This window comes from Molothrus ater, chromosome 10 (assembly GCF_012460135.2).
Source record: "Molothrus ater isolate BHLD 08-10-18 breed brown headed cowbird chromosome 10, BPBGC_Mater_1.1, whole genome shotgun sequence".
Classification (NCBI taxonomy): Eukaryota; Metazoa; Chordata; class Aves; order Passeriformes; family Icteridae; genus Molothrus; species Molothrus ater.
The window spans coordinates 16,243,626-16,260,325 of NC_050487.2; the positions used below are offsets into that span (position 1 = coordinate 16,243,626).

At 38.3% G+C, this 16,700-nt stretch overlaps 2 protein-coding genes across 2 annotated transcripts in view; one reads left to right on the forward strand and one right to left on the reverse strand.

The window, feature by feature from the left end:
- PSMD1 (proteasome 26S subunit, non-ATPase 1) overlaps positions 1 to 16,700 on the forward strand; it is a 66,155-nt gene that overhangs the window by 24,250 nt on the left and 25,205 nt on the right. The gene's annotated exons all lie outside the window — the stretch shown is intronic.
- On the reverse strand, positions 853 to 10,918 carry HTR2B (5-hydroxytryptamine receptor 2B). Its single transcript, XM_036388764.2, has 3 exons — positions 10,243 to 10,918; positions 4,009 to 4,209; positions 853 to 1,993 (listed from the first exon to the last, which is right to left on the reverse strand). Exons 1-3 carry the CDS (start codon positions 10,550 to 10,552, stop codon positions 1,113 to 1,115), a joined length of 1,392 nt encoding a protein of 463 aa, XP_036244657.1. The 5' UTR covers positions 10,553 to 10,918; the 3' UTR covers positions 853 to 1,112.

Here is a 16,700-nt window from a genome sequence, read left to right on the forward strand (position 1 = left end):
TAAAGTCTTGAGCATCTTTGAGAGAGTGCAAATTGGGACCTGTAATTGGCCATTAGTCCAATTAAATCATTTTGAGCTCAGCTAAACTGTGAATATGTGCAGGTGTAGCCAGTACTGTTGTCTCTGCTGTCTTTTAAATATTTGCTCTTATTTTCTTGTGAAGTAGCTGTTCTGTCTGTGATTTCTCTACTTCCTGTGAACTCCATTGGATGAGGGGAGGCTTTCACTGAAGTTTCCATGGTCATTTAAAAGGAGGCTTGTCATATAAATTATAGGGATGTTCCAAGCTTTGTGTATCTTGTTTTTCTTATGATCATTCATTTTGTGTTGTGTTATTTTGATTAAATAATTCATTTTCTTAGTATGAAAAGAAGAAAGGGCAGTTTTCAGTGAACAATCTGGCAACACTGAGCTTATGCATATGTAATGGAGATGAAATTCAAGTGGGTGAAATTCTGCCCATCCCTACAGTAAAGGGATAATTTCCATACATGGAATTTTTAATTGTGCCTTATGGAATGGGCTTGTACATTGGTCTCTAGAGTGAGTGATTCTGCTTGTGTTTTACACACCCTTAGAGAACAAGGAAAGCTCCTATGTGGATACTCAGTCTCAGCAGAGGAATGTATCTGTAGGAGGGAACGCAGTGAGCTTGTGTGCTGCTCTGTTTGCAGACATTTAGATTGAAACCAGTGAGCTTGTATCCCACTGCTGCTTCCATTGTAGAGCATCAACCTACAAAGTTTTGTCTTCTTGCCAGAGCAAATGTTAGTGTAGTGTTTGTACAGACAGCTTTTCTTAAAAAGATGTGCTTTGAAGAGACTGAAGGTGATGAGAACTGAAGTCAGATACTTAAACTGATTTAGCTTTTATTTATTTCCCTCTTCCTTAGGCTACAGTTCTGCATGAGTCATTTGTCATGGAATGAAGTTGTGGTTGCCACCATGGGGTTGGGGTTAAAGTAGAGGAGACTTTGAAGGAGAGGAATTAATATAAATTTATAAGATATTGCTTGCATAAATAACAGAAAAAATAGTATTTATACCCTTTTACAGTGCAGTTATCTAGAATAATACATACAGTAATGCTGTAGGGACATGGCTGCCATTCCACTATACATAGCTGACTTGTTCTTCTGTTTTATCAAGCTCATTCTCGGTGAGCAGCAGCGTATCCAGCAGTATGGCCGATGATGCTTGGATGGGTGAGCTCCTCAGCCTCATTGGGCTCTGGTACATAATGGGGTTAATCCCATTTCTCATCCCATTCATGACAAAGAGCTTGGAATTTTCTGCTACAGAGCTTCTGAAAGAGATCCTGCTGGAGCGCTGCCGAAGGGCCTTGATAGGCTTTGTGGTCCGATAGTTGCAAGTGATGTACCTGCTGAAAGCCTCCCTAAATGTTTTGTTGAAGAGTGTGTATACAAGAGGGTTCACTCCTGAGGATACATACCCTATCCAAACAAATATCTCCAAAAGCTTTTGAAAAACCTCCTTGTTGCAGGAGTTGCACAGAACTGAGCTGATGTTTGTTATGAAGAATGGGCACCACATCAGCAAGAAAAGAAAAAACACAATCCCCAGAACTTTTGATGCCCTTTGTTCATTGGTTATCGTTTGCATGGACTTCCTCCCAATGGTGGATGTCCTGCTGATAGGCATGTCACTGGACAAAGTCTGGTCCTTTCTGGAGCCATTTAGCATGGCCACCTTTTCTGGAGAGGAGGCAGGTGTTGTGTCACGCTGAAAGACCGTAGACACTGTTGACCAGGTGAAGCGCTGAGGCGGCTTGTTGATCAAATAGGCCTTTTTGCGCAGCACTTGGATCGTCAGTAAATAGGTGACGATCATGATAGCGAGGGGAATGAAGAAGGAAGCCACTGATCCGTACAGAATGAAGTCATGAAAACGATCAGGTGTCAGGAAACACGTGATGTTTGTAGAGTTGCCATTTCCATCCTCAATGCCTCTGATAGGGACTGGAATTGCAATACCTGTAGGAGAAAAAACAAGTGCTTCAGCAGAGGGTAATCGCTTGCAATCGCTTCACTGAGTCTGAAGCCTTGGGGTTTCTAAAGAAAGGTAATTCCTGAGCTCTGGAGCAGGCACAGGAACACAACATGAAGTGTGGAGAGCATCACGTGCGTAATTGGGCAAACAGTACTTTGTAAGACTTGGCAGGCTGAGCTTTAACAGAGTGCCCTTTCTAAGGGATTTGGGCCTAACTTGTAGAGATTCAGGAAGCAGTATGAAGTTGCCAACTTTTCAAGTGTAAAACACATGAATTGCTTTGACTCTGGTTATTAGAATTAGTATGGCTTTTCCTCCAGTGAAATATGTTTCCCTAATGCCATCTCCCCCTTTTTTTTCTCTTCCCCAGAGTAACCTTTGCATTTTTTGAAGGGCAATTTTGTAAATACATAAATCTTGTCTTTCCCTCTTCTATTAACCACATCAAGTGACTGGGCACAGACAGCTGATTTTTTTTCACCCTGCTTGGCTCTTTCATATATACAAGTAGCTAAATAGTTGCCAGAATTATGCAGTGTGTGTTTGAGATGGATTTGTTGTTTAAAGTCTCCTGCATATTTAGGAGTGTTTAAATGAGGCTGGCTAGCTCTGTAATTCACCACTGGTTTAAAAAAATGTTAACAGTCTTGTCTTTTAAATGAATTTTTTATAACCACTAAATTACAGTCAGCACTTCATTTGCCAGCAGTCTGACATTACAACAAAAACAACAGGTTCCTTGCTGTCTGGTGAAGGTGATTTGTGCAGTTTTCTGATACCACTTAATGAGATATAGGGATTTACTGTATTCCTCTGCTACTTGGCTTACTGAAGCTCGTTTAAAGCAGCAAGAGCAAAATGGGTTATCCTTCAGAAACTTGATCCCTTTCTTAATTAGAAGCACACCTTCAGATACAAAAAGCATTTAAAATAAAGATTGAACCAAATTAACCTTTGATTTGGAGAACCTAGCTCAACTGCAGAGTAGTTTTATGTTAGGTAAAAAGAAATTGAAAAGTACAGTGCTGTTTAATGGCAATAAATCACACATTAAAAGGTCAACTTGTGAGTGTCTTGTCATGCTAAGGTTTTTTTTTGGGTGGGGGGTGGGTTGGTGATAGAATACAGATAGGAGAAAAAATGCTATCTTCACAGCTCTTCCAGAATTTTTTTCAACTCAGAAATTTGGGGTTTGCCTTAGCCAAGAAGGTAGCTGTACCCATTCTCCTATGCATCACTGGCCTTAATAATCCAGAATAATTTTGTTTGGTCTTGCACACAGAGCATCCAGCACTAAGGCTGTCTGGAGCATGTATTTAATTATTTGAATTAAATGTTTTCACTTCCTTAGCTCATTTAACAGATTCATTTTTTAAGCATTAAAGACAGATGACATGCTACGTGCACATCACAGAGACACTGATATCATAGAAGTTTGTATGTTGGTATAAACTTCTTCACTGAACCCCTGTTCAGGGTTTGTTGTTTTGATTGTTTGGGGTTTTTTTTGTTAGACATGAGCCTTTCTGTATGCTGTCTCAGCCTTCAGTGTTAGCCTGGATGTTACCAGCCACTGATTCATATCTTTGCTATAAATAATTAACCCTTTTGTACTTCCTTTATGTGAAATTTTACCAACATCTGTTCAAGTCTTAAAGTTGTGTTTGGGAACATGAAATCTTGCTTTCCCAGAAACATACTGTGCATGCAGATATTATTTTCTGATTTTTGAGCGTTCAGGACTATGAAGAGGAGTGATGATTGATACTCTGACTCAATCCTTGGCCTTTCTGGTGAAGCCTAATAAGGAGCAGTGGTTCAGGCAAATTTTTATGATGTAGCTATGTATGATCCAAGAGGTGGACTTCGACCAGCCTGAGTATTATGGTCCTACAATCAATAGTACTTGGCCAAATGTTCCATTTTCCCCACACTTCACCTATTGTTTTGGACATGAAAAGCTTCTGTGTTCCTTTTCCAGTCTCTAGGTCCCACATACCTATTGAAATGAGCCAAACCACGATGATTTTGATGATTGTTGTAGCCCATGAATTGTACTGGCTGGCCTGGATTGGCTTTTTGATGGCAATGTAGCGGTCCAGGGAGATGGCACAGAGGTGCATGATGGAAGCTGTGGAAAAGAGGACATCAAGGAACAGCCAGATAGGACACAAGGCAGTTGGTAAAGGCCAGGTATTGTCTGAAAGAGAACAAAAAACTCATTAGAATCTAAGCTTTTTGAGAACTTTCAGTGTGTCATTTTCAATGTGGCATCAGTATGTTTGAAAAGTTCATAGTACTACAGGAACTGAGCTTTGTCACTGCCTCAGATGGGTTTTGTCTTATATTGTAATTAGCTCCTAACTGGCATGGTTACTGCCATCGTGTTCATCAGGCTACTTGTGTGCTGTAAACCTTTCCCTGTCTTTTTGTCCTTTTGTGGCAAGGGCTCTGGATTAAAAAGTTTATTAAAAATGGACCATGAATGGTTCTTGTGAGCCTACTGTTAAATGATTATTTTCAGCTGTTTCTCATGGTAGAAGTTGATCTATTAAATGTATTTTCCTCCCTTAGAAAATTCTGCTGTACTCAATCAGTAGGTACATTATTAGTATTGCCAGGGAAATCAGTTCTTTGTTGAAGGACGATTAGGGGGAAAAAATTGCATTTCTAATAAGTCAGATTGGTTTTAATTTCCTTGGTCAGCATAAATAGACCTGTGTGCTGAGAACACAAAATGAGCTGGACTTTTGTAATGTTCAGTCTTAGCAGTGTAGTAACATTGCAGTCATTTGAGATTTAAAACATTTTTTCATAACGTGACTGATAGATGGAGATGATAATGGTGCTGCTTTGACTTGAATTATAAACTCCAGTGGATGGAAAATTTTATGAAGACAAACATAGCAAGTACTTGTCTGCACTCTTACCTATGCTGGGAAACCTGTGTTAAACAAAGAGAATGGATGGATGGAGCCCTGAACTGAACCTCAGCCATCCCCAAAGTAGAGGACTCCAGGTGAGGATGACATAGGCAGTGAGGCAGAAGGGGAAGAGGCAGTCTGCTTGCAATTTATTAACCAGAAAATTTTAGTATCTACCATGATTATTTCCTAAAATAGATTCTATCATTGAAATTATGCTTCAAAAAGCTTAGTCTACCAGGCAGGTATGAGAAAGTTGTAATTAGTAAATTATGAAACATTTACTCATCTTTAGTTTTCATGCCTAGACTTTTAGCTGGCAGTAAGGTACCATGCATTTCTAAAACAGATTTCCTTTAAAAAGAAAAACCAAAATGTATTGTGGCTTATGTAGCCAGCTGTAATTAAAAAAAAAACACCAGTTAAAAGAAGTAACTGATTTGATGGGCTTGAAATGTTTTTGCTCACTCCAGAAAATTGACAGCTTCTTTTGACTTTGTAATGAAGGATTAGTTCAGGTAAAACATGAACAATAGAAAGTGTGTTCTACAACTTGAAGGATGGCAGATAACACAGCTGGATTTCAAGTGAACAGCTAATACTTCTTTTGGATAGTACTCGCATGCCATTCCCTGGATTATAACTGCTTTGAGTTCTGGAGAATCCCAGTGTAAGAAGTCTTTCCTTTTTTAGTTAATTTACTGTTTGAGGAAGAAAATACTTTGCAACAAAAGGCCCTTTAGCTTCTTTGAAGTAAAGATACATTTAAACACTGATCTGATACAAAGCAATCTTGTATTTTTTTTACTTGTAAGAGCTTTTGTGAGTTGACAAGTGGAACTGAACAGAGAAAGCTTTCCATTTTCTTTATTTTTGTCTATTTTTGTACTGGCTGCAGAAGGCAGTAGGTTATCACATTCATGATTATAGCATTATCTTCTGCTGTATTTGTGTGTACAAGATGCTGGTTTTTATCCAACAAAATCAAAGTAAACTTTAAATGCAATAACTGATAAGAACTGAAGATTATGGTTATTATTTAAATGAAACCAATATCACAAAACTGATACTTTAAAGTTGAGAAGAGTCACACAGTTATCTAGGATTCATTCTGTGGTGTATTTTGCTATAAGTTACTTTGATTTGTAGGTTACACCTACAAATCAAAGCTAGAAGCTGTGTCCATTGTTTGAGGCAATGCTCTGGGGTGAGTTCTTGTGCTTTTCTGGTGATGGTGGTGCTATCACTGTTGGCCTATTCTATTAGTTTAGGATTAGGGAAATAATGGAATATTAATTTCCTTTCATGGCTCAGAAAGCATCTCTGACCCTTGAGCGTGATGGTGATCTGCTCAGTTGCTGTCCTGCTTTATAATTCAGAACGTAAAATGAGTATGTCCTGCCAAGTAGTGTTACAAAGGCATTAGCAGGTCATGCTCAGTTTGGACTGTTCTGATGCTCCTACTATAGATCTACATTGTGGATGCAGACCAGAGCATTTACAGGGTAGAGATTCTCCACTCCCATTTTTCTTGGGAGCTAATAGGGATTGGATTTTTAAAACTTTTTTTTAAATGCCTCAGTTACCTGACAAAGATGCCGGCCTGAAAATTTGTCTGGTTTCTCCAGCTGTCAGGTGGTATAAGTTAAAAAGAAATTCCTTCTACCTACAAACCTTGCCTCAGATCCTCCCAGCACTGCAGCAGCGCTGCTGTTGAAGATTTTGCATATTTTGAGTCAAAATAAGACCAAATACATGCTTTAAAATTTGTCTTGCACCTTTAGAGTAGTAAAATGAACTTTTACTGCAACTGTCTACCCTTGATTAATCTTTATTTAAGAAAAGCTTTATTTATAGGAAATACCTTAGAAATGTGTAATCCTTAAAACAAAGTACAGTATAGAAGAGCTGCTCTTGCTGTAAGCCAAAATGTTTTCAGAAAGCTTAAGAGAAAGCACAGCTTGTGTACATGTATAAGTATGATTGAGAGAAGTCTTTAAATAGACTTGGAAACCATTTATTCTTCTGTTCTAAGGGCTGCAGAAATGTGTTACCTGTAAAGGGCCTTGTTGTTACATAATGATGCTTTTTCTGAGATGGAAATGGATATTTTCAGTCACCATTTCCTTTAAGCCTAAGCTTCAATCTTCATGCTGGTGTGTGTGTCTGCAGCTGCATGTGCAGTGCTCACCCTCGTGTGCTTGGCTCCCTGGGCTGCCAAGGCCTGGTATCTCCAGGCTGTTCTCTAGGTTTTTTAATCCAAGTGTTTTTTTCAATTAGGCTTACTTTCTGATAAAACCTTGATATCTTTAGATTTGAGATTGTGGAGAGTAGTCCCCGATTAAAGTTTTCTCTGGCAGTTTGCACATGCAAGAAGGGAAAATTTGTTGTGGTTACCATCAGTAATGGGGGAAGATTAGGACTGGTTGCCTGTGAGAAATTAAAATAATGGTTTGCAACCTAGGATAATGGGCATTGCTTTCTGATTTTAAGTGGATGATTATTAGGAGGAGAGAATGTATTTTTTTAAATGGTACATGTGTTGTCTTCAAGTAGCCCATTGCCTACCAAGCTGTGGACATCAGACTTCTTCCTGCTGCAGGCTTTGCAAATGGGAGAATCTCTCAAGTTTGTTTGCTAATTTCACTATTCAATGAATTTCAGTAGTTCTGAATGTTAGAAATTTGGGTAACTGTTTTGAAAGCTAGATTTCAGAGAATGCAGTTATCTCCTAGTGGGCCTTCTTTTTTTTTAAGAAATGAGAAATATTTAGCAAGCTATAAAAGCTATGAAATGTTTATGTGTTCTGACACTCACACTCCTAAATTAAAATTGTTGTGTGTGCTTGTACCAGAGTACATTTTGGTGGCTCTGCTGAGAATAAATAAAGTGCTGCTCATGGCATTACACCTGCAAGTGAGTTTACAGATTCATTTATTTACTTAGTTTTAAAAAGGGCAGCTCTTTACTACAGATACAGTCCATTTCTGAAGATTTTTTTGGTGCATGTTCTGTTAGGGTGTGGAGCCAATGCCTGTAGCAGATTTTGGTTTTGAACACCCTGTGACACATTAGTTTATACAGTCAGGATCTTAATGTGACTGCACTTCTGTTCACACCTTTTCCTTCAAATCTTCTCCACATAATTAGAGATCAATCCCAAATCGGAAGCATAATATTTGTATTCTGTATCTAGAAGCTGCACCCAGCTCTTTCATTATTATGGAAACATTCCTGTGTGGAGGTGCCAGGAGGCTGGATTTAGTTTGCTGTCTGGCTGTCAATGACTTCTTTGTTCATGTAGTTGTCTGGCTAATGTAGCTTCAAGATTTAGACTTGTTATGTATTTAATGTCTGTTCTGTCTTCATTCCAGTAACTCCTCATGTTTTGCTCATGCTTTGAACTTCTATAAACACCTCAGCATCTTCTCCCAGTTGGTGAAGAGGCAAAGCAGTTTTTCTGGTTGGCTGCCAAAGAGAGACTTGTGTGCAAGAAATTTCAGTTTTAACCACTGTTGTGTGGAAGGCGGGTTGTGGTCTTAATTAATTATAATTTATTTTACTACTTTCTGGTAAATTTCCTGCACCATGAAAGACATTTTTGTTTGACTTTTGAATTAAGATTCCTAGCATGCTTTAAACTATTGTAACCAGGGTTTAGCAGTGGATTAATTGAGAGATTAAGGAGCAATAGAGTCCTTATGAAGTTATAAAGGAAAGACTTGTTAGTCTAGCAGAATGAAAATAATAATAAAATCCAAAACAAGAACAAACTTTACCACTACCAAAAACCTACCCCACAAAATCCAGGATTTGCCTTCCCTACACTAGTACTTTTTATGGCTAGTAGCTTTATTGTTGTTAGTAATGAGACCTGTGGCAGGCACTAAGCAGATACAGCATCCATGTGTAAGTATGGAAATGCATATCTGCTTCTTGCCTCCCACTCATGTGCACATACATGACATACCAATGTTTTCTATAAGTGACTGGGTTTTCTGAGTTAGAAACCTGTCTCAGTTATGTACATTCAGTTTTCTTTTTAGAAACTATTGCTTTGGGAAAAAAAAGCCCTATTCTATGATCTCAAGGCTGAATTCTGACCTCCTGTTCACAATTCTGTTTAGGGAAAAGAAGTCCGTAATGCACAGAAATTCTCAGAATGAATAAACACATTTGTTAATAAAGTGATACCAGTTTTCTGTACAGAAACTACTGATGGCCTTTCTGAAATATAGTTTGATTGTGTTTGCTTGTTGCTCAGGCAACTCTTAGAGTCTAGCCTAGGAAAAATGAACTCCTGCAGCCTTTCTTAGGACCCAGTGTACCTTAAAGGTAATTCTATAAATCATTAAGTTTCTTAAAAAACCTGTCTCATTGATTTTTTTTCCATTTAGGATATGAAAATAAACAATTTAAAATGTATTCTTAAAGAAAATTTAGCAGTAAAACAGAGCGACTTTCCCATGGAGTTGCCTCTAATTAGTTGTCAGAAGCAGTATCTGAAATAAAGCTGTATGTGAGGGGCTGTGGAAAAATCATGCTTGTTCAGTAACGACTAATGAGAAAGAAAATGTCACATCCAATGTTTGTTCATGTGAAAAAGACCTATTTTATTTCATATGAAGCAAACTAAATGACAAATACGTATCTCAAACATTAGGTACATGGATTCAGGCTTCCTTGGCTTGACAGATGATTTACTTGTGATGTCTTATGAACCTGTGGCTTTCCCCAGGGTGGGAGGAAATCAGTTTCTCTGAAAGCAGTGCTGATAAAGTTTTTTGTCACTGATAGTGCCAGGGACCAACTCTGACTGACCATGTAAATATATGACTGCTCATGGAGTCAATACTCAGGTAAAACCAGATGCATTACTCATAGACAGTTCAAAACCTGTTCAGTGTACTAAACAGATACCTAACCTTGTTTTCAAGTTTTTTAAGAGAATACTGTCTGCAATTAGTGTAATATAATATAACAAATACCAGCATTCTGCTGATGTTGTTAAAAATTATATTACACTGTACAAAATGTAATTCCCTGTGCTTCAGCTCATATTTGAATATTTTTAAGTCTTGGATGATTTTTTAATGGTTTGTTTCAAAGGAAAGAATATCCACATAGTTGTACTTCCCATAAAGACATTAGGCTGTATTAAGGTGAGAGGAAGAGAAGATTTAGCATCCCTCATCCAAGTGATTTTTAAAATTGTAATGCTGGAAAGCAAACAACTTTTCTGTTTAAATTAGACCTCCCAAAATTGTACCCCATGCGCAAACCTGATGAAACAAACACGCTGCACTTACCAAATAATATCATGAGAAGGGCAATTGGCATCACAAACAGACCCACGAGCAAATCTGCCACCGCCAAGGACGTCAGAAAGTAGTTGGTAGCATATTGCAACTTCTTCTCCAGGGACACTGCCAGAATGACAAGTATGTTCCCCCCAATGGTGGGGATTATCAGCAGGAGGATCAGCAGTGCTGCCCAGTGCACTTTGTTTCCTTGTTCCTCACTTGGGTAGTCCTGCTTGGGTGCTCCTGTTACTGAGAGAGGCGACAGAGATCCACTGCCAGCTCCAGGTCCATTCAAGGAGTGTAAAGGATGGGACATTTTTGTGTGCTGAGAAATGTCTTCAAGAGCTGTGTTTTGCGCAGGAGTTGTGTACGGTGTAAGAATTCTCTGTTCCTCTCTGGTCCAGGATGGTGCTGAAGATAGGCCAGCATGGTCAGTATAGTGAACTGGTCATCTGATATTTCGAGATACTGTAACCATGTCCGAGCTGGTATCCAATTTTTTTATTCTGTGCGTTGCTGACCACAAAAGAATTTTAAAAATGCAAGTCCTGTCTTGTGTCCATCTCTGGTCAGTGGGGTTCAGGGGTCTGGTCTTCCCTTTATAGCGATATTCAGATTTCAGAAGATTAAAAGGAAAAAATCAGTAGCTGTCAAAAATAAGCAGTTCATTAGCTTCCTTTTTTTTTTCTGCAGCAGTAAAGAGTGATAGATGAATTTGAATGCAAAACAATTCCCTTTAGGTGCAGTCTATGTAGATTTGCTCCTTCTGAGTACAAACTGGTGCAGAGGCAGATGCTCGAGTTGTGTATGTGCAACTCCTCCTCTCCTGAGTGTCTAGTCTCCAGCAGCATGTGCGTAGGCAGACAGCAGTTCCCATATTTCCCCTTATTAAGAATCCTATTTCTCCTCAGAGGGTAACCCCAAAAATATCTTCAGAAATTATGTATGAGGTTTCCGTTTTAATCTCAGCACTTCCTAATTTATCAGGTGAGGGTCAGGAAGCTGCAGACAATAAAACACTGCTGACAGTCTCAAGGGGACCATAGAGATTTATCGAACTGAGACATCTAAATTTACTCCTTACTTGAAGGGGTCGGTGTGAGTAAAATGCTTGTTTTTGTAATCTGAGCAAGGCTTTTATTAAGCACAGCCCGTTCTCTCCTGTCTTTCTCTGTCTCTGTCAACTCTGCTAAAGACTTAATGCTTACATTTCCCCCTTCAAGCAGAGACTCAAACAGCTGGCCCCACATTAAGCTGAATAAATGCTCAGTTACTGAGAAGATTTCATGTGTTGCAGTTTTCAGGTGAAGAAAGCCTTACCTCTTTCTCTTGCATTTTAGTAGAGTTCATTTTGCATCCAGGAAGATCCTTTATAATTTTCTTTTTCATCATATGGTGGAAGTTGAGATTTTTCACTACTTTCTGGAAAACAAGTTGTTCATTTGCTTTTGGCTTTTATAATATTTCTGATGCTTGTCTCTTTGTGTGCTTTTTTTTAGCACACTTCTTCTATCACGAAGATTAAGATTTTCTATTTTGGGAAAATGGTATTTCTTCTCATCCAGGTATTTTCTCCAACTCTGAAATGGAGGGGAAGAATAATTCTTACCACATGTAAAAAAGGATAGAAATGAGGTTGTGTTTGTTTGCTTTTGCTGTCCTTTAACTTCCATTCTTTGCTGATTCTACTGAGATGATCAGCAGGGTCTGTGTGCAGCTCTCTCTTTGCTCACGAGTAAAGCTCGCAGTTTGCTGCTACCCTTGTTCCTTGAGTGACTCCTTCCATTGTATCCAGCTCCTGTGTTTGGAAAGCAGGGAAAGGGAGTGGGTGGGGGGGTTTGGCTGGAAATGAGACAGAGAGGGTTAATTGATTCACTGCTCCAGCACTAGAGTGTGTGCTCCCTGGAGCTGGATCAGGATGTGCAGGTCCTGGAAATGACCCTTCACACTACAGCATTCTGTCTCTGCACCGTAGAGTGTCTGTCTGTCTGTCTGTCTGCTGCTCGTTCTCTGGGCTCTCTTGCTCACTTGCCTTCTGGATGGAAGCACAGTTAACCCTAAAAAGTTCTGCCTAAAAAGGTTTTTCCTTGCCTAACTTTAAAAAACTGTTGTCTAGCACAGTTACTTTAAATGTGTGCACTGTTACTTTAAAACTTTCCTTCTGCAGCTGCTTTTTATTATCCTGAGTGTTCTCTTTTGTTACCTTCCAACTTTCAGTCAGATGTGTGTATAGCCTCAGCATCATCTTATAGTTCTGCATTAAAATGGAAATAGAGTTCACTTCCAAGGACATTAGCTGCAAAATTGGGTAATAAGTCCTTGACTAAGGCCAGAAGAGACCATGAGATCATGGTTTGACCCTCTGTATGACACCAGCCATTACATTCCATGAATTGCTAGTGCTTACCAGCCTTGAGCTGGAAATCAGGTCCTCAGTGAACTGTGCATCAATTCATATTTCTTTTAAAAAGAAAAAAAAAATTGTTTCTGGAATGCAGATAATGTGGGGCCAAAGAGAAAAGGCTGCTGTCAGAAATTAACAGAAATACTTAATATATTCAGATCATACAATAGAATTTTCAGTAGCTTTTACTTGTTCCTTACTTTTCCTATTTAAAGGAAATGGTCAATTAGATTCCATGCTGTATTCATTTATAATTGAGAGTTGATTTTTTTATTAATCAGGAAAGTATATATTACTTTCCTGATAAAAATAAAGATTAATCCAGCTATGGTAATACTGTTTCCTTATCTGGCCACCTCCCTATTGTCACCACTGACAGTACTGAGAGAGCAGAGCACACGAACACATATAAAAAGTGGAAACTGAGAAAGGACAGTACCTTATTTGGCTAATGGGCATTTGAATTCAGTTTTTCTTAAGCTCCATTATGTCTAATCAAGTTCTGGATTATATTCTAAAAATCTTGAAGGATATCCTGACATTAATCTAGCTGTACTTGAAGTTTTTACTGCAGATTGTTCTGATGAAAGCTAATGAATACATTTATATCTAATTGAAAAGGAAATTATTCTTAAAATACAGATAAAACCAATTATCTTAGGAACTTGCAGAAGATGATACAAGTTTAGTGGTAGATTGGCTTGCAAGTATTTTTACCTTTTTGGTGCATTGTTTAATTTCAGAGAGATGAAAAACATACCTGCCCTTTATGATGTTTTCTGAACTTTACCAGGTTTGAATCAATTGGGAAACACATCCTGCTCTCTATCTATTACAGACCTGCAGCAGGTTCTTCACTGTGTCCTCTGGCCGGGCTTTTTGTGCAGGCCACTGTCCTGGCCCTGTGTCCAGATGTGTTAATGATGGTAAACCTTAAATCTTGCTAGACTCCACTCCAGGTCTACTGTAAACTGAATATTTGAACCATAAATAGATACTGTTTTTATTTCCCATCCCTTGCTGTTACTTCTGTTTTCAAACTGCCAGTGTGATTTTATAGAGCCATGTCCCCATCAGATATGAGCTGTCTCTGGTGAGTGCTGTTCAGTCAGTACATACCATTCAAGTTCACTTGTTGTGCTGTATATGAGATAGTTGCAGGAAATTCCTGGTTTGGGAATAGCTGGGATAATTTTTGTCCAGAGAGAGAGACTGAATGTTTAGTCTACACTGAACATAGCAGTTTGTTGCATTTTTCTCTGCAAGTTTTCTGTTTTCTATATATTTCCCTTTCTGTTGCACATCCCCTCCTTCAGAAATGACCACAAACTGTGCAGTTAATATCTGCATTTCTCCTTCGTTAACTCATTCATGGATGAAATGAAACTTCTGTTAAGCTTTTTTTTTTTTTAATTGCCACTGCACCACTAAAACAACTTGTGAAAATAGTTCTGTATAAAATGATTAATTCATGACCAATAGTTTAAAAAAGTTATAAATATTTAGAATCTTTTGAAATATGACTGAGGACACTTAATGAGGAATTTAGAAGATATATTTGACATTGTTCTTCAATTCTCTGATGTTTCATTTTTCAATGAGTTGTATAGTCCTTAAATATTTAGACTAAAATATAAGTGCATGTTAGTGATGCTTCAGATGCTTCCATTTTTACCCTCAATCATGAGACCAGTGTGATGGGTTTTTTCAGTATTCTGTATCTTTACTTACTGATGCTACCATATATTTACATATATATAATTTCAGGTTTAAAAATTGCTGAAATATAAAGAAAAATGGCAGTAACGCATTAACCTTGAAGATGTGCAGCAGGATTGGAGATAAGCTACTCAAAGGATGGGGTTTTAACTGATCTCTGATCTAAGACACTTGAAGTGGAATGTGCTCCAAGATATGGCAGTCTGAGCTTTTAGTTTATCTTGTTGCATGCCTCCTGGGGAAAAAAGATTACAGTGGATTGTTAAGAGCCATGTAGCTCACTGTGATCCTCAACTTTCAGTAGCCCAACAGGGCTCTTGAAGGCAAAGCCTAATGAGAAATACAATATTTGCAGATATTGCAATTGTAAAGACTTTCAGAAAAAAAACAGTTTAGGTCAACACCATGGATAGAAAGGGAATCTGACCACCTTCTGTGTCCAGCTGACCTGGGTGGGTTTTTTTCATATTAGTCTGTGTTAACAATCAACATCTGGTTTTCATTCTGGTATTTTTTGCACCGGAGGCTTAAGAAAGGTTTTCTTTCATCTCTCTTTGGAAGTAATGAAGAATTCAAAATTATCTTTGGTTCCTCAGAAATTCTAGGGTACTTACAAGCTAAGTTTCAGCTTTTTATGGAGAGAATATGGCATTTTTTTAATATATATATGTCCTTATATATATGCAAGAAATAACAGCCCCGGAAAGGAGTTCAGAATTGAGGCTAAGGCAGTTGGGCCGGAGTCAGGCAGCTCCTCTCTGTTTTCACTGGTTCTAGTTTCTGGGAAGATTCAAAATCCATAGTGTAGGGTGTTTGTTTCTTGCAGACGTTTCAAGAGCAACTAGTTGATGAGTAAAACTAATAAAATGCCAGCTGTTATGTTTTGCTGAGAATCTCTTATTGCTGTCTTGGTGCATCTTTATTTTTCTTTATGATTTTGTTTGACTTCTGAAACAAACCAAGCTTGGAGGAAGTCCTTCATCTGCAGCCAATTTATCACAACAGTAAAACTGATCCTGATGTAGGGTGGAAACAAAACTGTAGCTGACTACACTGTTGAAGTCCCATGGAAGAAACTTCTTGAGATTTTTGGCTTCTTTATTCATTTAGTTTCCTGATAACAGAACAAAGTTGAAGCTAGTTATGATGTTGGTTTTTTTTGTGTACAGGTCTGGGTTCACTGACGTCTGTGGTTTCATGGCTTATGTAGGAGCAGCTGAGCAATTTTCAGATAAAATGAAGAAAATAATTGGGCCATTTTTTTGTCATCATTTTGCTGTTGTAGTAAAGTGTAATTGCAAAAGCACACTGCTTGAGTAAAACCAGTGTTAGGAAAAAAGGAAGGAACCAGTGCATTAAAGATAATTTGGTTTTCAAAAATAGACATTGCCTATCTTTCTAAGATACACAGTCCAGTTTTGAGACATGCCTTAGGCTTTAATATAGGAATTTTAAGATGAAATTACTGGACTGTGTTATGGGAAGGTCATGCTAGAGGACTATGGTACATTTCTTCTGTCCTCAAAATATATTTAATCTACTCCAGGCTTAGAATTTTTACTGTGACTTTAAAGAGGGGAGAAAAAATTTGTGTCTGGAGATAAAATGTCCACCCACTGAATCTCCAAATGTTATTCTGGTATTTCATGTGGTGTTATTTTCTGTGTTTAACTTGCAGTAATGACAGATATCTGCATTAGGACTGAGTAGGAGTAGCGGGTTGCTGAGTGTGAGTTGTGACAAACCATTTCTCTTTTTTAGGACTGTTATTAAGATTTCTCACACTCTCCATTATTTCTCTCCATCTTCCACCAGTGTGTATTCCCAGTGAAGGGCCAGGGGAAGGAGAACATGGTCATGTTTTAAACATAGTCCCCAACTGGATTACCAGATGGAAGTAATACCCATGGGAGCACAGTTGCAGCCTGGGACTGCTTATGAGGGCTTTTAAACTTTTCTTTTGATCACTTGACAGAATTGTTTTGGGTTTTATAAATTTTATGGAGTGTGGGTTAGGGTTTATATGGGCTGACCTTTGGCAACACTGTGTAGGACTTTGTAATTACAAACATCTCAGCACTAAAGGAGTAAACAAATGTTACTGCTTAAGCATTGATATCAAGAATGCTTTTGTGCACTGGGGTCCTGTTCCTCCAATACACACTTTTGCAAGACTCTTTCCCACTTTTTGATCTGCCTTCTAGATCTCTCTTAAGTGAGAAGACATTTTTTGAAGGTTAAGGTTTTGAGAAAACTGAGGAAAATGGTGGGACCTATTAAGTTGCTGCAACTCCCAAAGTGGATTTATGGAAGGCCTCTGGTCAAAATGTTTGACCATTTT

Excerpts from the sequence above, each read along its gene's own strand:
- HTR2B (XM_036388764.2), bottom strand. The coding sequence starts at position 10,552 with ATGTCCCATCCTTTACACTCCTTGAATGGACCTGGAGCTGGCAGTGGA. Across the intron at positions 4,210-10,242 it reads CCTTCTCATGATATTATTTG|ACAATACCTGGCCTTTACCA; the intron begins GTAAGTGCAGCG and ends GTTCTCTTTCAG. Across the intron at positions 1,994-4,008 it reads GGTTTGGCTCATTTCAATAG|GTATTGCAATTCCAGTCCCT; the intron begins GTATGTGGGACC and ends TTTCTCCTACAG.